Source organism: Heloderma suspectum, chromosome 3 (genome assembly GCF_057233095.1).
Source record: "Heloderma suspectum isolate Gila_16-S chromosome 3, 16-S_ref, whole genome shotgun sequence".
NCBI lineage: Eukaryota > Metazoa > Chordata > Lepidosauria > Squamata > Helodermatidae > Heloderma > Heloderma suspectum.
The window spans coordinates 228,994,778-229,017,408 of record NC_139460.1 but is presented as its reverse complement, the minus strand read 5'-3'; the positions used below and the strand labels follow the sequence as shown (position 1 = coordinate 229,017,408).

General features: G+C 40.4%; 1 protein-coding gene across 7 annotated transcripts in view; it reads left to right on the top strand.

Moving 5' to 3' along the window:
* Positions 1-22,631, top strand: part of LOC146350867 (gamma-aminobutyric acid receptor subunit pi-like) — an 82,898-nt gene that overhangs the window by 37,732 nt on the left and 22,535 nt on the right. For 6 of the 7 annotated variants that reach the window (XM_084841926.1, XM_084841929.1, XM_084841927.1 and 3 more), the window contains 4 exons: positions 2,708-2,775; positions 5,491-5,708; positions 7,609-7,691; positions 19,924-20,061. In XM_084841926.1, the coding sequence (XP_084698052.1) occupies positions 2,708-2,775; positions 5,491-5,708; positions 7,609-7,691; positions 19,924-20,061 (507 nt within the window). The remainder of the gene's footprint in view (positions 1-2,707; positions 2,776-5,490; positions 5,709-7,608; positions 7,692-19,923; positions 20,062-22,631) is intronic. The other variant, XM_084841930.1, reaches the window with a different exon arrangement.

Genomic DNA, 22,631 nt, shown 5'->3' with positions numbered 1-22,631 from the left:
GCTTTATACACCAAGGTTTGAAGTTGGCTTGTTCCATTAAAAATAGTTAAGACTGACCCAAACTGTGGTTAGTCAAAAGCAGAAGGAAAAGTTTCCAATCTCCTCACAGTCATCCCAATGCAGGGAGTACGAGTTTGAGGCTTGCCTAGGATGATTTCTATATTGAACAAACCACAGTTTATCATTGCATCCACATGAGGCCACTGTTTTTGCTGCTACATATTAACACAACTACCCTTCTGGGAAAAGAATTCCCACAAGATGTGGCAACTATTTCTTTTCCTTGAAGCTGCCTACCCCTAGCATCCAAGTTATTTTGTTGTCACAACTAAATTGGAAAGGCTTGAATAGTATCCTCCTATCTTAAAGTGGGTTGTTGTGACTAAATTTGAGAAGTCCTCTTCTGCAATAAACATAAACTCTTAAAAATGGAAGAAATTAGGAAGCTGATCAAACACATTTGCAGATTCCCGTGGCATGCTCAGAAGCAACTCCACCACTGACTGACATCTGGAGGAAGCAGAAGGATGTAACGCTCTGATGGAAGGGGACCTCCATTGCATCTTTGTCAATTTTTATTGATCCAATAACCACAGAAAAAAAATGCAGCATTTCTTTGAACTAATTCAATTGAAGCGGGATTGTTTAAAGTTTGGCAGACCTGAAGGGAACAAATATAAACTGTAAACATGGGCTTTAATAAAAGAATGGCCCCAATCCAGCATTGCTCACATATTGCAACTCATTCTCATCCACATTAAAAACTGCATCCAGGAAGTTCTATGTGGATGAGGATACTGGAATCCAGATTCCAGCTATACTTGTGGAAGGGACTTAGATGAGCAGATCATCCTTGCTGGATTAGGTCAAATAGGTTCTTCCTAAATCATTATATGATTTTAGTATTGAAATCCACCTATGCTAAATTAACATTAAAAGCAACTATATTTGCCCTGATTGTATTAGATTGTAATGCTTATTCTTATGTCCTAATTTAAAAATGTCCTGAGCTGCACCCCTGTGATAGACTTCTGCATCGTTTCCCATCCAAGAAGCCCTACCCCATTGAGACTGCTGAGGCTTGGTAATTGCTCCAAATTGTGCTCCCTTGTTCTCACATCTACTGCTCTGAAACCACATCTGGTCTCAGAAATCTCTGGGAAACTAAACCCTTCTTCTTCAGGAAATCCATCATCTGACCTCAGCAGTTCTGCTCTTTCCCTAATCTTATTTAATTTGCCACCATATTAGGAAGTTGGATACTTAAAAATGGATTAGGAACACCCTGAAACCTCTAAACTAGGTTGGGAAATTAGGTGAGCATAGTTATTGACCTGGTTTGCACATAATGACAACCCAGAGTACAGGTTGAGTATGGATTGTTGTTCCATCGTGGATTGTTGTTACTTGTGAACCCTGCACTATGGTTTAACTATGGGTTGTTAACCATGAACAATCCAGAGTTCACAACCCAACAAACCAAGGGCTCTCCTCCTGGGTTGTTTGTACTTAACAACCCATAGTTAAACCATAGTGCGGGGTTCGCACGTAACAACAACCCATGATTCATTAACAACCCATACTCAGTTCATACTCTGGGTTGTTGTTATGTGCAAATCAAGCCATTGTGTCTGGTAGACTGAGTCCCAAATTGTTATTTGGCTGAAGATAGTGGGAGAAACATGGGAAAATACTCCCCATCTGTTTTTTCCAATAAGTATAACTCTGTCTTAGATTACTCTTATAAGACACTCTTAAATATATGTTCTGTAATCTAAATTACTTAATTTGATGGTCCTTGCAAAGTGATCTATATGTCAAGGGAAGAACACAATGGTACATGGAAAAAACAGAGAGGGACGGGGAAGCAAGATAATTCAGGACGGAATTTTTGAAATATACCAAATTTTCAAGTGTGTATTCAAAGGGCAATTGAACAGGTTTTATGGCAGAGATGGTGAAGGTTTCCAGCTGATGGTTAAGATGTTCCTCAGAGAGCTTCAGCTATCAGGCAGAATAGAAATGTAGTATATGAATAAATATTAATTTTCTTTCCTTTGAAATATCAAAGATGGGCACAACTAGATTGGCATACAATAAAATGCAAAGAGCATAATCCACCCAAAGTTGTTGGGTTATGTACATTTAGGAGCTGTGTCATGTGTCACAACTGTAGGAAATACCTCTACTGGCATTTTCTGCAACAAATGGGAAGTAATACTATAAAATGCATGAGCATTAGCAGTCACATTTACATCTGTGAAGCCTGGGCCAATTGGGTTTCCCAAACGCACGTACACAGGTATTTTAAGACACATCTATATGTGCATACATTACACAGGTAACATGTAGCACTGCCCTAAGTCTCACTGATTTTAATCCGAGATCGTTAAGCATGTGGTTAAATATCTTTCTTTGGTTAAAAGATACTAACTTTGGCTGGATTGTGCCATAAGCCTTAGGTTATGAGGAAAATGTTTCTGTTAAACTTGCATGATTTGAATATAATGGAAAACCATTTAAGGATAAGAAGGAAATCAGAGGCTATAGCTATTTGTTCTGTGATTTGTAGTATTCCACTATGGCTTATCTAACTTATTTTCTTTTAATCTCATAAACAAAAATAGACCATGCTGCACCATCTTGTGCCATTCTGTTCTCAGCTCATTTTATTGTGTGTGTGTGTGTGTGTGTGCATCTATTTCAGATGGCCCTGTCTCGATTGGAATGAGTATGGATATAGCAAGCATTGATACAATATCGGAAATAAACATGGTATGGTAGTATTTTTATACACTTTGGTTATTTCAAACTCATATTGTATTAACTCTGATAGGAAAATCTTGCTTTCTTCTTTTGCTTCCAGTATCTAGCATGTGCACTGACTTCCAGAATCTGAACACAGTTAAAATAACAGCAGCAGAAAAAAATAAAATGCACAAGCACACCTTGAGGCAATATGATCCATTTCAAATTATGCACCTACAAATCGACCAAGGCTATAATCCTATCCGTATTTGCCTGGGAGTAATTTCCATTGAACTCAATGAGACTTGCTTCTAAGTAGACACATATAGAATTCTACTGTATGAAAATGATATGCTTTAGTAGTTTTTTAGGAGGAGTAATTTATTTCAGTAGCCTGGAAGAATTGAAAATATTCAGATAATCTTAAATGTTGATAAATGCCGGTGTTATTCATATAAGAATATATTGTCTTTGTGGAACACAGTTGATTTCATTTTTTTTTTTTTAACGAACTCAGATAATTGAGGTCATTCTACTATCATGCCAGGAATTTATGAGGACAGTAAATTATTACAAAATTCCACTGCCATCAGTTTTGTGTTAATAAAAACGCCCTACAGGTCCCAGCCAGCCATGCTGGCTGGGGTACGCTGGGAGTTGTAGGACTTTTTTCTGTTTAAAGACGCATAGGATTGTGCCCTAAGAGAACTTAGACTGTGAATATTTTTGAAAAATTATTAATTTATTATAGCCTGCTCTTCCTTGGGCTCCAGGGAGTCTTACATCCAGATTATTGATCAGGTCCTTATCTGCTTAAGCAGCAATGCATCAGATTTGGGTGAATCTCAAACTGATGTGGGCTGATTCAGATGATGTCCAAGATGAAGCAGGCTCCCTTGGAATTGCTCCAAAGTGATTCTGGGTCCTCCTGAAGCTTTTTGAGAGAAACAATGTACAGAGCAAGGGTGTTGATCCTCAGGCCTATGGGCGAGATTCGGCTTGCCTGGGGTCCCAATCTAGTCCTCTGTGGTTCCCCAGATGGCTTCAGCCCCTTTCTCCCAACCACCCATAATTGGGTTTTCTAGCTTTTTCACATTTTCCCCCACTTTAAAAGGTCAAAATGCTTTTCCTAAGGCTTAGTGGGCCCTGCACATTTTGCCTTTGGCCCCGTCCATTCTGCCTTCAGGCCTGCCCACCACTGGAGGCCCTTGAGAGCTTCTCTAAAATAGAATTTGGTCCTCAAGCTGAAAGAGCTTCAACACTCCTAAACCAATTGAGTTCCCAACGTGTTTCGACAGTGGTCTTTATCAAGGGAACTGGAGAATACAAAATATAAAATACATGATAAATAATATATAATGTACACCCAAACACTTCAAATACATTTTACATGTTTCCAAAAGAATTCTTGAATAATATATATTAACTAATTAAAATCTTCAGAGCATGCCAAGCTATCCTAAAAATAATGTTACAGTTCTCTCTATATAAATAGAGAAATTTTATAATCTGACAGGTATTAAAAACATAAGAAATGATATACACTTATACTAGGCATTTAAAATACAAATTTATAAGTTTTCAGCAAAATCTCTGGATACCCTAAAATGACTAGCAGCTGTTTCTTTTTTGATTTTGGTTTCCAGCCTTACAGCTGTTTTTTCTGGTCTCTATTGATACTGTTGTTTAACACTGCTAGTATAGAGGGAACAGGCTGCTGTTGAGCAAGATGATTTTGAATCCTATCCCTCTTGCAACCAATTAGTACCTAGTCCTCCTCTATCTCCATCCTCCTCTATGATGCAGACACTGCCAAACAATTTTCTCTTTTCCTCCACGAAGATGAGTGTTCAGGGATCTTTCTTTTTAAAGATTAAACCGATGTTCTTTGGCTCCTGGGAAGCATACATGTTGAGAGGACTAACAGCACAATCCTATACATGTTTTCTCAGAAGTAAGTCCTGCTCCATTTCATAAGCTTTACTCACGTGAGTGTGCATACGATCATACCTAAGATGCCAGATCCTGTGCTTGAGGGCACAAATACAACAGTATAGATTTCTGATTATTTTAATCAGAAATTTTAATTGATTTTCTTTCCGCTTTCCATATGACACTCTTCTGAACATGGCTTAGGACATGACTATCTCATGCAGCCAGTAGAATGCATGTCACTTCAGTATTCAGCTAGTGCTGAAGAATAATTGCAACTAGAGAAGGAATTACAGTGGGAAAATGCACAGGCTGTAACCATGTAACTGATCATAGTCTCTGCAACTTCATTGTACAACTGATATGACAGTTCTGTGCCACCAGCGAGATGCAGAAAAGAGTATGCGTTGAAGTGGCTCTGTGGAACTATTACTTCCGAATCCACTCTGATTTATTTTTATTTATTGTATTTATATATTTATTGCATTTATATCCCACCTTTTTTCCTCTTGCAAAGAACCCAAGGGGGCTTACATTATCCTCCTCCTCTCCATTTTATCCTCACAACCACCACCCTGTGAGGTAGGTTGGGCTGAGAATCTGTGACTGAGCCAAAGTCACCCAGTGAATGTCAATGGCCAAGTGGGGATTAGAACCTGGAACTCCCGGCTCCCAGTCAAGCACTCTCACCACTACACCACACTGGGTCTATTTAATAAATAATAGTTGTTTCCACATATTTAGCAAAACAAGAAGGGATAAGTTGTCAATTGCAATATATCTTCTTTTTATTGTGCTCTCCATTCCTAGGATTACACAGCGACTATATTCCTAAGACAGCGATGGATGGATGAACGCCTTTGTTTTGAGGGTAATAAGAGCTTAAGCTTAGATGGCCGCCTTGTAGAAATGCTTTGGGTACCAGACACCTTTATAGTGGACTCCAAAAAGTCTTTTCTTCATGATATCACTGTTGAAAACCGTCTAATAAGAATACATCCCAATGGAACGGTCCTTTATGCCATACGGTATGTTTATGACTAAGTCTGTGCTTTCTCAAAAAGCTTCTGTTCACGCTTCTAAGATTGACTTTAATGACTAATATCACTGATCCTAGTAATTTTCCTGTATGTGGGAGTTTTGGTGTGCACTTAAAAATTTATTGATTTATTACATTTCTATACTGTCCAATAGCTCTCTGGGTGGTTCACAAAATGTAATAAATAAAATCCTCTGCAAGGACTGTCCCAGTCATTGTAATTTCCCATTGAAATTAATGGCAAAGCTTGCTTGTGAGAGCGCTGTATGTGCATTATGGGGACACAGTATGAAAATTGGATTTGGCTACATGATGATATCATGGAGTAAGTTCAGAGGACAATGCTTCTGACTTTCGTTCTGAATGGGCCAACACTTTCACCCCTATTTACAGCTTGTCTGAAAAATCCCCAGAAGAATGCCATTTTTTGCAGCTTGCAGACGCTTTTGTGAAAAGCGGGTCACTTCTAAGATAGAAAGCTGTTTCATGCAAGCATTTATAGTGTAAGTTGCTACACCCAAAACAGAAGAACTGAAAGGTTGTGTGATGTATTTTGAATAATGTTCAGCATTTAGTTGTTTCTTTTAAAATGCTGTAATTTACCTTCAGGCTTTAGAAAAGAAAGAAATCTCAGATAAACAAATGAAAGTGTCTAGTCCCAGTTTATAAATATGAAAGATTACTAAATTATTAAAATAAACCCAGTGTAGTTAATTTAAGAATATATTTACAATCTAAAAAATAGACACAAAGGAAACAACAGAGGAAGTGGTGGGAAATCGATGCAGAGGAAAACAGGAAAAGATGCTATTTCAGTTCCACATATATAGGCTTACTTACAGCAGGGTATCGGGACTAGGAAGATTATTATTTTTAATTGCTATTATTATTGCCAAAGTTCCTTGTAAAATAGGCTGCACAAACTTAATTTAAAAGATGCTTCCTCCCATATGTACCTGTTAGAGGTTTAAGATGTCCAACATCCAACCCTCCATCCCAAATGAGATCAGATGGGTGTACACAAGAAACAGAGCCTGTTTGCATGTCACGACAGTCCACTGTGGCTTAATTTACCCATGAAATTGTCGCATCGTACCAGGTGCCCGCAGGTGCCATTTTTGCATGGTGCCCACAGGCACCTGGCTTGCTGTGACTTGTTATGTGAACCCAGGCAGCAGGGGTTGTTTGAGGGTTAGACAACCCCCAAATACCTCTAAAATAAGCCATGAATTATTTGAGAATTGTCTAACTCTCAAACAATCCCTGCTGCCTGGGTTCAAACAACACAGCAAGCCAGGCGCTCATGGGCACCATGCAAAAATGACACCCATGGGCTGCCAGCACAACACAACAGCTTCTATGGGTAAATTAAACAACAGTGAGCTGTTGTGTCATGCGAACAAGGTCAGTGTCTTCTCAGTGGTGGTGCCAAACTTATGGAATGGCTTCCTAAAGATGAATCACCACGCTCCCTCTCTCTTTGTTTTTGAGATGAAGAAATTTTATTTCAACACGGCTTTAATGTTAATTATTGTTTTTAATTAGGTTTTTTTTTTTTTACTGCTGATTGCTGCTTTTGATTTTTACTGTTGCTCTTATATGATTTCTTGCACTGTGTTTGTTTTGAATGATATTGTTTGTTTTTTCTGTCACATTTTGATGAGCTGTTCTGAATGTTCAGCAGAAAAGCGGGGTATAAATAAATAATAAATCTGGGTCTTTGCTTTTCCTAGATTTATTTTCAGAAAACATCAGCTGATCTTTTCCACTAGCTATACATTTGGCCTTTTTTTAAAATAAGTAGCTCAAATAAGTAGGATAATTGGTTTCTATTTTTGGTGCTCAGTATTACACATAGATGATAACGATCTGTACTTTGCTTTTTAAAGGATAACTGCAACAGTTGCCTGTAGTATGGATTTGACTAAATACCCTATGGACAAACAGATGTGCACCTTGCAACTGGAAAGCTGTAAGTGATTTTATTGCTTCTGTAACAAAGGGGAAAACCTGAATCTGTTTATAGGGATAGACTCATCATTAGGCAGAGGGTGCTATAGGGCAAGTTCCCAGATACACTGCTCCATTTCTCCAGCTCTACTATAATCACTTGAGGGAGGATGTGAGAGTTAGTGGTGTGGTGAACCTGCTGCTGAGAACAGTGGCCAGGGCTCCACATTGCAATATCCTAAGCCAGCAGCAAATATGTCATTTGATTATTTCCCAGGCTAGTGCTAAACCTCCACAGAGGCCACTTGATTTGGTGTGAGACATTCCAGTGGAAATCCATGCAATCTGCTTGGTTACCATTTGCATACGTTACTACTGCAACCGGAATTCTGACCACACAGTGGCCGTTTCTTGGTAGTAACGTATGAATTGGGCCTGAGGATACCTCCATATAGAGAATATATGACCTGGTTCACACATAACAACAGCCCATGAGTTAAATAACCCATGATCTGTTGGGGACGAATGAGAGAGAGAGAGAAAGTGCACTGTGTCCTGTGCACCCACCGCTTTGGCCTGTTCGTAGCTTGTTGAGTGTGCCATGTGCACCTGGAACGCTGGGTTGTTTAGGGGCTAACCAACCCAGTTGTTAACCCTACAGTGAACTATGGGTTAACCGTTGGGTTGTTTAGCCTCTAAACAACCCAGCTCTCCAGGTTCGCATATCATGGTCACAACCTATGACCCGGTTGAGCATAGGTTGCTGATGAAAAGCAGAAGTGAGGAGCGCATGGGAGGCAGTGCACTTGCCTACTCCTGCTTATGCAAAGCAAATCATGGGTTAATTAATTAATTAACCCACGATTTGGCGTTACATGCATACTGGGTCTATGTGTTTCTTCTGTTGCTATGTTCCTTTTAACTCTACCCAGCTCAGATCAAAACTGCTGTTCTCTACTTGTAACACAGCTAATCACTACCAGGGGTGGGCAGTGTGCAGCCCCGTCACCCCTGCTGCCCCCCCCCAAATTGTAAAAAACAACATTAAAAAAAAACACAAAATAGCACCTGGAGTGGCCATTTTGAAACGTTTTTTGCCCTTTTGGCACTCTGTAGCCCCTCCAGACAACATTTATTTTTTACATTTTAATTATTTTTAAAAATTTGGCACCACAAGGGGGTGAGGAGGTGCGACCCATGGACGAGGGATTCAGGGGGATGGACCTCATGAAGTTGCCCATCCCTGGGAACTTTATCTGACTTTATACAGTGCTTTACAGTTTATTCATGCAGTTGTCCACAGAATAGCCCTGTATGATAGGTTGCTGCCATTCCCCTCTTACAGATGGGCACATGAGGGTGAGATATATGCTAAACCATGCTTTAGATAGGGGTCCCCAACTTTTTTGGTCTGTGGGATCATTTAGGATTTTTAAAAAGTGCTGTGAGTGCAAGCACAAAATGGCTGCAGTGGGGTGTGTAGCCAGTCACAAAATGTTGGGAGCACCGTCTGTATTCTCTGTTTCTCACACATGTGACACAGAGCGAGATGGAGAAGGCAGAAATGGGGGGGGGGAACAGAGTGGAAAGAGAGAAGGGAAACAAGACAGAGAAGGAAAAAAGCTGTCATATGCCCTCCTGAGGAGTCATCCTCAGAGGAGGAGCTTGGTTTATCTGAGCTCAAGAACACATCTTCCCGCCAGAAAGATCCAGTGGCAGCATCTCCGGAGGGTGTCAGACGTGCAGCTGAAGAGGAGGCTGGCCCCTTTGGAATGTTTGGTGGGGCCTTCTCTCGTCCTTCCCCAGATGGTTTGGATTCTGAGCCAGAAGTGGAGTGTCTACCCCAGCCCTCATGAAAGACAATGTATGAAGCACAGAGAGCAGTCCCGGCCCCTTAGAGGAGCGCCCAGCTGCAGGCCAGGAATTTGGCTCTGTGCGGGCCTTCCTTATATAACTGGCTTTGCTGGAAAACTCCCTAATGAGTTGCAGCTGGCAGTGGGGTGTATCCAGTCTATGGCCTGCATAAAACACAACAAGGCAGACTTAGCAGTTGTTGGCAACAATGTCAGTATCTGCTCACTGTGTGTGCTTTGTGAATCCTGAACTCCTAACTGGAACTAGATTTTGTGTAGGACTCTGGGTAATCCTTACTTTGCCATTATTCTTCCTCTGCTGGAATTTCTTGGACTGCCTGATGAGCTGCTTCTGGCTGTGCACCTTATTGCTGTCTGTTACTATGAGCAACCTTGAAGCTATTCCGCTGGCAGGGCTCCCAGTTAGAGGAAGTTGATAGTTTTGTAAACACATGCTGATACTGGACTCTGCCTCTGATACAGGACAAAGGAATGAATAGAAAAATTGTTTTATTCAGTTGTATAGGAAAAAATAGCCTATTGGGCACCTCAACACGCCCTTGCAAGCACAGTGGCACCTGTGGTTGCTGTGTTGGAGTCCCCTGGTTTAGCATTACGTGAACAACCCTGCTTGAGCTGCAAGTTTCTGTGCTCTTCCCTTCCCTTCCCTCTCCTGGAAGTGCACTGGAGGAGGAGATGGGAAGCATCCTTTTTCAGTTTTAATCTAATCAGAGTTTACTGTTATGTCTGAACTATGGGCACTCTGGTTAGTATAGAAGCCAAGATCATAAACCATAGTTTGACCCTGGCTTGTACGGATAATCCGTTGTTTAAACTAACCAGAATTCCTTGAGTTCTAATATAACAGGGAACTACTTTTAAAGTAGTAGGGACTACTTTAAAAAATGGGTCATGCCAGAGGAAGGCAAGGCAGAGGGCACAAGCTGGAGGTTCATGCACACTCAATCACATAAGGCTACTTGGCCCCTGTGTTGCCCCTGGCATTATTCACACTTACCTGCAGCCTACAGAGCCACTTCCACCTTTTCATGCCACTGTGGTTACATGTGTATGAAGGAACCATGGCTTAGTTGCCACACAAAACATTTCTGGTGAGAGAGCAATGCTTACCTTGTCCAGGATCATGTCGTTAATCCAACACACGTGGTTCCTCCATGTTCACCTTACTGGAGTGCTATGTGAAGAAACCATAGAGAAGAATTTTCACATCACTGCTAGTTGATCGCAGATATGAGAACTTGACTCTGTATAGCTCTCGCCACGTAATGGGAGCAGAGGGTATTGTGGAGAAACTTAAAAACAACTCTGTCCAACCTGATTTATTGCTAAACTATAGTAGATAATGGTTAAACAGAATCTACCTGGCTATACTTACATATAGAGTTTCTGGTTTTGTTCAGCTGAATTTTTAGAGGCTAAAGTTAAGCTTTGGAGACAGGAATACCAGGTCTTATGTCTGATTCTGATATAACATTGCCAGTCCAACATATGACAGTTTATTCGAGTGGGAGTGAACCAGGACAGGCCCTACCAGTAGTGAAAGACAGCACATTGTTATTTCTTTCGTTATTATTGTTTCATTACTGTCAGGGATCAGGAGAGGTGCTTGTGTGATTTTCTGTCATGTGTGCCAAAATAATTGGGTTGGCTTTGAGGACTGTGCATTTGGACTTGGGTATGGCGCCATTTGGGGCCGCGGTTAAGACGCTGAACTGCAGACCAGAAGGTCGGCAGGACAACAGTTCGAGACCCAAGTGCTGCGTGACGGAGTGAGCTCTCGTCTTCAGTCCCACCTTCTGCCAACCTAGCAGTTCGAAAGCAAGAAATTGCAAGTAGATAAATAGGTACCGCTTCAACGGGAAAGGTAACAGCGTTCCGTGCACCTCAGTGTTCAGTCATGCCGGCCACATGACCACGGAAGCGTCTTTGGACAGCGCTGGCTCTTCGGCTTAGAAATGGAGATCAGCACCACACCCTAGAGTCGGACACGACTGGTTGGGGACACCTTTACCTTTTATGGCGCCATTTGCAGCTCCACCTCAGGCAGCCAAATCTCTTGGGCTATCCCTGGAGTGAATGAAGGGCTCAAGAGCGTCTTCCCTCCTGTTCTCTCCTTTGCTCATGTACCCAGCTTGAGAAGATACTTCCTGGTTTGCTAATTCCATTTCCTGTGATGTCCAAACAGGTAGACTAGACTAAATACTGTCTACATTTCTGGTTTGGAAGCCAGGATCAAAACATAGTTTGCAATCCTGCTTTGTAGGCAGTGCTTAAGCCACTGTTTCCCAGTTCAGATGTCACAGAAAAGTCAAGCCAATTCATAAGAGGAGAAGGGGAAGAGGGAGTGCTCAGGCTTATAGATTTTGCACCCCAAGCATTATGTCTGAACCGGGCTTTAGAATGTCTCAAGGAAAGTAGTACCTAAATAAGATGAACAAATAGTTAAAGCAGAAGACCATTTTCTTGCTTGGTTTCATATGCCACCCCCAGAGCATTTTCATATGGGGGGAGGAGCATTAGTGTGCATCTTAATGGCAAGGCCCATGTTCAAATTTCAGCTTTTGACTTTACAGTCAAGCAAAGTAATTCCAAGTGCAGTTCTTGGCTGCAATCCTGTGCACAGGTAGATTCTCTAAATCCCATTAATGAATGGGATATAAGCAGTCCAAGTCTATGCAGGATTATAGTCCTTAGTTATTAAGGCAAATTCTTTGCTTTTCTACTCAGTAGTCACAGCTCAAGGCTTCTGACAGTCTGAAATGGATGTGTTTCAGGCCAGGTTCCTCCTTCCGTCAAGCTGTGTCCCAATCTTGTATTGCAAGCTCGGTTTTCAAGAGTGTATGTAGATAGTATCTGAGTGTGCCAGCTTAGCCTTAACTTCTGCCACCATTCATGCAAGTAAAACTCAGTTGCACAATTATTCATAAAGTGAGCCACACATTCATTTTTTGTAAAACCAAGCAAATATTTATTGGCTTTTTCCTCTATGGAATTTGACCTATTATAGTCTTTAGAATGTCCAAATCAACATTTGTATCCCCACAGCAGAATGTAGCATATGGAGATGCTTCCAGGGAACATGAAGTTTGTGTGTAAAAAAAGTGGCTCCGTTCTCCCTCCCCGCCCCCAAATTATGGGCCAGGTTTATAAACATAGCCATCTAGAGAAGGATATAAAGGATGTTCAGAATCAGGAATGCTTCAAATTAGAGAAATAAGAAATGAGAAAACAAGCTTTTAATCAAATATTGACTTGCTATGCAACTGTGCAAAACTATTAAAGGGGCACAGGAGTGCCCCTTTAGTTAAGGTGAGTTGCAAAAAAGAAAAGAAAAAAGGGTCCCACCATTATAACCCCCAAACTTCTACTGCTTATAAAAATGACACCCATAGAGCTAATATCCTGAAACTTGTCATCCATAATCTATCTACCTGACGAGGTCTACAATCGTGCGAAATTTCAAACTGGCCCAATACATATTGCCACAGATTCAGCATGTTAAAAAGTGCTGAAAATTGACAATTCATACTTCTTACTCAAGCTGTGGCTCAGCATATCATATATTTCTTTCAAATTCTGGGGAGAACTGCTAATATACTTTATTCAGGCTTGTTGAGGAGGTGTGCCTTTCATTATAAACATTTTCTGCCCCAAGCTCCACAAAGCCAGGAAATTGGACTTTTAGGCTGATGACTTAACAGACATGTCCTGTGATCAGTAATGGTATGGTGCAGTAATAAAGCCCTAAAGCATTTTTTTTTTTTTGCACCAGAAGATCCTTTCATTTTTTTACCAGTTGAAATAAATAGGACAGTCCTTGCGTTTAGGAGCTCTGTCCATGTATGTGAATGTAAGAGAACCTCTTGATTTTCAGGTGAAAGGGGAGGTCTGCAGACCAGGTTTTAAAGTTTTATTCAGTGGGGCATGCAAAGGAGTACTATTTGGTGGGATTGTATCCATAATGATTAATGATTAATGGTTAAAGGTTAATATTAATCAATGATTGTTATCTTCAAAAAATAATAAAGCTTACTCTTGAATTAAGTGATGTAGATTATATTTTGCATCAACAATTTCTTCTACACAAATAAACAGAGCCCTGTAGTTATGCAGTTCCCTCAGGATTTCATTGGGGGAAGTAAATAAATGAATAAATCCCTGTGCACCTGAAAACAAAGGATTTCAGAATGATACCATCTGTCATTCAAAACATGCACAAGTGTCTCCTGGCTGAATGAAGAGAAAAGATAGTAATGCAGTCAAACTGGTTACACGACATTTGTTGCTTAGCTTTCTAGGGAGTAGGAGAAACAAGATCAGAAATAACTGAACTGGTCTTTAATTCTCCAGTCCTCTACTGTCTGTGTATGTGCGAGGGCGGGTGGGGGGAGAGGCACTGTAGCACTTTCCTCCTTGTTCCATTTGAATAGGTGTTGTTGGATAAATAATGCTCTCTTCTAGAGATATGCGGTGTGAGCTTGTCAAAACATTTGATATGAATGAACAGAATTTCTAGCACCACAAAGATTAATTGGAAATAATGTGCACATTTGGAGGAAAGCAAGTAATATTGCCAAGTAACTCTTAACAAGAAGCAGATTATAAAAGGTTTAAGAAAGACCATAGCAAGCTTTCCAGTCATTTGTGGAATACAATAATGATGGTTATGAGAGCTGATTTCTAAAACAGCAGCAATAAATCCAAACAATTTTCTATGCAAATTTCATAGTACTTCACATTGTCCTAATACCATGTGCTACATTTTTAATGTCTCTTTAATTCAGATAAATAGGAATAATTCAGAACAGGAACATAATCGCTGTTTTTCTATAGAATGTGTGATTAGCCCTGAGGTCTTAAACCCATTATTTACTATTGAAATAAACTCTATCAATTTCAGTGGATATGTATGTATATCGGCGTGAGTGTATATCTGATTTCAGCTGAAAAGAATATTTGCATGGCCTCTTTTGGACAGATTGAATGCAACCTTTTAATTTCTATCAACCATGTTGATATTGGACGTGTAAACTACTCTTGCTTTCTGCAAGGAACCAAGCTGTAGACAGTAATATTGGAACATATCCAGAGGCAATTAAAAACAAAAGCACATTTACACTACCAATAATTATAACTTCCTTGATTACAAGATACCTTGCAGGCATACAGAACAGAAATACAAATCATAATTCTGCTTGCAAGCCCTAGAAGTCTCAATGATGATGTATCATTCATCATCTGTATATACCAGCAATAATAATAATATAATTGTCATTGCAATCATTGTCCAGGTTGTATCACTCTCTGTCCATATCTTCTACACTAGATTTGTAGAGGCATTGTGCTCTTTCTAAGGCAATGGCACAAAAAGAAAAAAAATAATATAGGAGAAAAAACAGCACATAAAAAACAAACAAACGCTTGACAGAGTGTGCCCACTCTAGACACTGAAAGATATTATTATGGCCCTTTTAATTTCAAGATATTTGGCTTATCTTGAGTAGGGTTTAAAAACAACATACAGATAATTCTTCCAGCTATGCCTGAAACGTCACCTACCATAAGTGTGAATAAGAAGAAACAAAGAAACCCTCAAAAGAAATCCTCAAAACAAAGAAAACATTACTGAGCATGTGCAGCTCTAAAGTGCTCCTTCCTCCCAAAACTGAAAGGGCCGCATGCCAGGCTTACACAGGTATGGGGACTCACAGCCCCAGTAAATGGTGTGCTGCCCAAGATCTAATCTTGCAGGAGACGCAATGTGAGTGCAAGTCCACCCATGCATGCTAAAGTGCAGACAGTTTCCATGCAGGCAAACTTTTAGATGGCTGCTAATATTCAGGATTTTGTATGCCAAAAAACCCAGACCCCAAAATTCTGCATCAAGGAAGCCTAATTTCTGCACCGAGAAAAATTGGATTCTCCAACCTGTAACATTCTAGTATTTAGTATCGCATTGTGCTTGGGGCAGGGAAGCTTTTGACACTAATTGGCTGAGCTGGTGTGATGACACAGAATGTGAATGGACACTCTAACTGCCCAGAGATCAAAGCTGTCAGAATACCTTCAGTCAGGAAAGGGAAGCTGTCAATACAGCCTGGGATTTTTTAAAAAAGCATGCGTGTTATAGACAGAAGCAGCGCTGTGGGACGAGCAAGAAGATTCAGGGCAGGAGGGAAATGGGCAAGAAGCCAAGAGGAAAGGGGTTACAAAGTATGGAATGAGCAGAGAAACAGGAAACTGAAGGAAGGGGTGATCTGGGAGCCGCATTAAGCACTATATAAGTATTTCAGACTTTTTCCTGGTCAAATAGCCAGTCAAATTCTGGAAGCTAAGAAATTCTATACATAACTTTGTTTTAAATAAACCTCTTTATTTACAGGCTTGAGGAAAAGGGCAGAAAAGATCGGAAACTGAGAGAAGAAAGAGCCAACCAGAGAGCATGCCAGGGAATCACAGGGCATGAGCTTGATGAGTCTTGACAGACCTGCTGTAACTTTCAGATATGCATAGAAAGGGGGTTTGGCCTACTGTGGTTGCTGCTGCCACTGCATCATTGTGATCTGGCAACCTCCCAAGGACCAATGAGGACAGGGGAAGCTGGGAATGAGGAATGTATTTCACATGTACTGATTTGCACTAACTAGCCAATTCTTTGGCTGTCAGATTCTAGTAGTATGTCATGTACCTTTAGCCTTTCCCAAGAAGAGTTCTGAAGAGTAGAGTCTTCACATTGTGTGTGTTTGAAATTGCTTTATCACCAAAAAGAGAATCCATAGAATTACCAACCTGAATTAATTTTCACAGCAGAATATCCTTTAAATTCACTCATCATTTAGCTTATCTTTGCTCTTTAGAAACCAAAGTAAGTTTATTTTAAAGCAAAAGCATGAGAAGCACTCTTTCTAGTTTTCAAAAGCTTCAGATGTATTTTTTCCTCTGCCTATTTGCACAGTTAGGGGGGACATCTGAAGCATTTTATCATCTGCTTAATGTGGCACTTCTACACTAATGTTCGAAATAGCTTAAAGTCATTGTACTGCAGACAGCAGCGCGCACTGCAGGGCATTAAGGAGAAGTATTGAAATTCATGTTCATGATTAACACTTGTCACAGCAGATATTTGTATACATTACGGGGAAATGTGTGGAGATTGGACTATATTATAATATGTCACTACAACAATATGACCTCCTTTGCAGTCACCAAAATGGATAGTTTTTAGTGGGAAGTACTTCAGGGTAGGGATGTCAGAGAAATCTGCAATGGATCCAAATGACTTCAGATTTCTATTAATCCAACCCCCAGATTTCACAGCAGACCATTTTTTTCCAAGTCACATGGATTCCGTAGACTTCCGAATCATTTTTTAAATTTCCAGAGTTTTAAGCAAATTACGTCATATAAAAATATGAAAGTTGCTGGAAAATACACTAATATATATGTAGTTAAAAATACACACACACACACACACACACACACTGTTTTATACATCTCTGATATCTCTTCAGCCTCTGCTACGTAGCAATCTTTTGTGTGTGTGCTGTGCTCACCGATTGTACAGTGAGCTAAGAAAAATACACAAAATGTTATGGGCCAGTGAAAGTTCCATAAATTGTAGCAGACTTTTTTGGGGGGCTTTTGAGAAGGGGCAAAAAAAAATCCAGATCCATCATTGAGTGGGCAGTAGACCAAAAGACTCCTGACAAACTACATGTTACACTAACCACATAGTGTGTAGCTGAAGCTTGTCTTTTGTTTCACTCTAGTGTAAGCATACCAATAGACCCTCATGTGGGGCAAAGTGGTAGGTGGCAGTATTGCAACCGAAACGCTCCCCATGACCTGAGTTCGATCCCAGCGGAAGCTGGGTCTCGGGTAGCCGGCTCAGGTCGACTCAGCCCTCCATCCTTCCGAGGTCGGTAAAATGAGGACCCAGCTTGCTGGGGGAAAGGTAGACACGACTGGGGAAGGCAATGGCAAACCACCCCGCTACAGTCTGCCATGAAAACGCCAACGCAAGTGGCGTCCCTCTAGGGGTCAGTAATGACCCGGTGCTTGCACAGGGGGAACCTTTCTTTAAGCATACTAAATTTGCACTCCGGGAGGGGAGGTTTAAACCTTCACACACATGCACGCCGTATGCACACGCACATACAGTTTGCTTCCTGAAATCCCCCCCCCCCGGCAGGGGTGGGGGGGCGCTAACAAAAGGAGAAAATTCTCTATTGGTGTCAGTGGAGGCTTTTTTTCTTTTATTAATACCCCCTATGGGTTGGGATTTCAGAAAACAAATGGTGCATGTGTGTGTGAGGGTTTAATCCTTTCCTACCAGAGCGCAGTGGTTCCGAACTGAATCGGGGCCACACATATTTGTACAACAAACAAAAGACAAGCCTCAAGTACATTCCACACAATTAGCATAACATGTTGTTTGGCTCTTACAGTGTCAACACTTGTGGCACACTTGCAACTCCAACACTGGACCCTTCCTGTTCTTCACTTTACTAAGTGAGTAACAGAGCAATCCTATACTCACGATCTCCTGGCCGAGGGGAGGTAGGATTTGGTGTAGCCTTCCTGTGCTGGTGGAACTCAAGATACAGGACCACCACAAAAAATATGCTAGAGGAACTTCCCAAAGGCACCGACAGAATGTGCCAGCAGTGCAGCTGTTCCAGTGAAGATAACAATTACGGAATGGCCAAAATGTGGCAGTGGGATGTGGGCGGTACAGGGGAGGAGCACAGTTTGGTTGTATCCTCTACTACTTCGGACCATGGCACAACCCCACTGATGAGACTTCAGTGAGAGGGGGGCAGATTATAAATAGCTGCCCCACATCTACCATCCCCACCCCCACGTCACCATGACAGAGCATAGGATATATTGTTTTGGGTTTTTAAATACACATTTTTATTGAATTTCAATAATATTAACAAAGCAAAATAAAACCAAACAAAACCAAAATAGAAACTAAAATAAAACAAATTCCATCAGGATTATATCTTCTTACCATACAGTTATAACTTAGTGGGTGTACAGAGGTCATGGGTAATTCTTGTCAGTGCTACTAGATATTTTAGATAGATATCATAGGTGGACCTAGGATTATTCTTCATCTGTTTTCTTCCTTATAAAAGCCATAAGGTTTTATAGTGCGAGGGAATCAAATATTGATGTTCTGTTCTGTTCGTATACGTGATAAAGTCAAACCATATCGCATAGAATTGTGTTTGCTTGGACCCCTGGCCACCTTCAATTTGTGTGATATTTTTTCCATTATGGCAATTTGCCAGACCATGGCATACCAATAATCTAATTCCTGGAAGGTGAACCTCTTCCCAAACCTAGCTATCGTGGATCTGGCAGCTACAAGTAAATGAGTAATCAGCTCCTTACTGTTTAAATCACTGGCCTCCCCTATAAACACATTTAATACTGCTAGATTTGGCATATGTGGGATATTTGGGTTTGTAATATGGCCAATATCTGCTGCCATTGCATGTCAGAATGGTTGGACTTCTGCACAATCTCACCACATGTGCCGGTACACTCCTGACTCCTGGCACCCCCTCCAACACTGAGGAGAAGTTGAGTGTGTCAATGTGTCATAAGTGAGAGATGCCTTGGAGTCAGATACCACCCATGGACTACTTTCAGTGACATCTCTCTAGTTCGGGCTGATATTGATTTATAGGGAGGCTTATCCCATAGTTGTTGCCAGTCATACTCATCTACTTTAAAGTTCCAGTTGGTTTCCCACCAAGTTTTTTGTGGAATGGTTAAATCAAATGTGAAATGCAGGAACTCTTTGTATGTTACAGATAAATCCCCGGACGCATAGGATATATTGTATTGCAGCACCTAGTCACAGCACACTATCCCCAGTATATAAATCCCACATAGGGAGACAGTAGCTCAAATGACAGGGTGTGCAGCATGAGGCCTCTGTCTCGCCTCAGGTCACACAGTCTTTCTAGGAAAAGAATGGTTAGCCTGTAGCCATAACAATCCACGTTATGCAGCTGTGTAAAAGTATAAAGTGCTGAGGGTTGGATCCAGTATTGGAGATCCTCTGAAAGAGATTTGTAGGGTGCATGGGGCGGGGAGAAGAGGATGCAAGCAGTAACCTCCACTTGTGGTATCACAATATTGGATCCAACCCTTAGTCTTAGAGCTGCATCTTAATTTTATTTTCTTGTTATTTAAGCATATAATACAGCTCAAATCTTGGGCTCTGAACAACCAGTAAACCAAGTGAAGAGAATAGGAACTTTGTCAAGGTATATAAAAATAAGACATATGCTATGTAGACAGAACACATTAATTTTCTACATGTAATAAAATCTACATTTTTCTGTTTCTGTCCAAATGCAGGGGGTTATAACATTAATGATGTCATGTTTTACTGGACAAGAGGAAATGACTCAGTTAGAGGCCTGGATACCCTTCGATTGGCACAGTACACGGTAGAAGACTACTATACCTCTGTATCTGAAGCTGTTTATGAAACAGGTGAATAATTTCCGAAACAAATCCTATCCGTGGTCTTTGACACCAATAAACCTTACCAAGGACTTGCTCTTCTTATTCTATATGCATCCCAGTTGTTTTAGTAAAACTGTTGGGGCATGGTCTGAAAGCACATAATGTAGCGACCTTCCTGAAGCATAGGTCTGGGTCTGGTCAGTGCCTGGATGGGAGACAGCACAGAAATCCTGTCAATGCCACCTTGAGTTCCTGGAAGAAAGGCATTATGTAGATAAATATTCCAGTAAGAGAGGTTAGCAGAATATATTTTCTGTTATCCATTTCATATTAGCTATATTAACATATCATTGTCTTTAAGAAATATAAGACAACAGAACTGAACTAGAATATCTAGTTCCTGTAATGGGTTTGCTCTGCTGTAGCAATTGAAATTTGTATAAGCAGATTGAAGAACGGGATCTTTTTGATAATCTTGTACTTGCAGTAACTATCAAAACAAACAGCTGGAAGAGCAAATACCATTGTGAGACATGCAGAGCAATGTTCTGATGTTCAAAAGACACTTTAGATGTCATCTTAGCATTTCATAGGATGGTTAGATCTAGCAATGAAGCCACAAAATCCAGTCATTTAAAAAATTTAGGACCATGGATACATGTTGCATGGTATGAGCAACTTTGATGTATTGCAGTGATGTCAGTAAAGCTTAAAAACTCCTTGTGTCACAGATGAACTTGGTTGTGCACTGGACCTTGACCTATGACACAAGAGATGTATTTTTACCAAGATTTCTAAGCTGCTTATGCTAGTAGTATATGATTTTTTTATTATCTGGGGAATATGAGTACAAAACTCTCAAAGTAGAGCATATTCATACAAAACTCTCAAGGCAAAGGATATCCAAATAAAATGAAATACAATCTAATATAACAACCAATAAAACTAAATAATATCAGTTAAATATGTTAGACATCAGAAGCCTGTTTAAATAGACATATTTTAAGGCTCATTTAAAATGCCCGAATCCTGAAATTGGTAAGTAGCCAGTGGAGGCTGGTGGCTCCGATTTCAGTGGGGCTGTGAATGTATTCTGGGTTTCAGTCAGAACCAGCCAAACCTCTAAAGGAGCTGTTCTAAGTGCTGAACCTATTTGGAGGGATAGTGTCCAGCACATTGGATAGTTCCTTTAGAGTTCTGGCTGGTTCTGACTGAAAGCCAGAATGGATGCACAGCCACACTGAAATGAGAGCCACCAGCCTCCACTGCAAGCAGCAGATACCATAAATTGGTGACCAGCACCAAGACTGTCCTCTCTGCAGAGTCCACTAGTCTAACAGATGGTGGAACCACCAATAGCTTCTTTGATCCACTTCTTAGGTACATATGGGAGAAATGTTCTATCTCTTATATGTCAGGGTTCTCCTACTGGGAAGAGGCTAATAACTTTGATCAGTAGTTTATTCTGAAGCCATCTGGAGAGCATATATTTACTTTTTGGAAGTGAATGGTCCAACGTTTAACTTGAATTAAGCTTCAGATGCCCTTTCTAGCTTATTACTAAAGTGGGGGCTGAATGGTACAAAGAGAGAATTAGATTTGTAGGGATACTGAAGAACTTGCACTTTCAAAGTAAGGACTGGTTGAGATATAATAAGTAAACCATGGTTTAGCATTATATGAATAAACCTGTGTGAGCCTTGGGCTCATGAGCCCCCTGTCCCCTTTTTGTCCTCTGGCACAGCCACAAGGAGATCAGCTCCCAATTTTAAACTAAATGCAGTTTGTTACTACATTTGATAAGGACAAGGGTTAGTTTAAACTAGGGTTTATTGGAACAAGCCATGTTCAGACTGTTTTCTGATCCTGGATTGTTCCAATAAACTCTAGTTTAAACTAACCTGAGTTCCTGGTTCAGATGCAGTGACAAACTGCTGTCATTTTAAACCAGAAGTCGATGATTCCATCCCCACTTCTCCTGGCTTGCACCAAAGGAGAAGAGGGGACTGGGGAGCACTAGAGCCTGAGGCTTGAACAGGCTCATCTGCATAGTACTAAACCATAGATTAGTGTTATGTCTGAACCAGGCCTAAAAGTGTCTTCATCTTAGAACTTGGTGGTATGTTGACAAGACTTTCAGTTTTTACAGCAAAGCAATTAAGAAATTATCTTTTAAATTTCAGCAATATATTGTACAAGCCTTTTATTCACAAATGGACATGGCAGGGGAGTGTTAAACTTCATAATTTATTTTGTAAATAAATGCATTTATTTATATTACCAGTAAAGTATTTGCCTGTATTATAATATAGTAAATATCGAAAGCAAAGGAAAGTATGCAGTCCTCATAAAAATGTGTTTGGTGTTCCTTTTGCTTTCCCCAGCAATCTCTTCATATTCTGATTTTAATCAGTATGGTTGTTGGTTTCTGTACACTTGTGCAAATAATTGACTAGGAGCAAACTTAACACATTTTTAATCAAGTGTTCTTTTTTAAATCAACAAGCATTTATTTGAGGGATGCTATTTAATTTGTTTTTAGGATGTCAGTTTTAAATATTATTAGATGTTAAGCTTTTTATGTTTGTCATCTGATG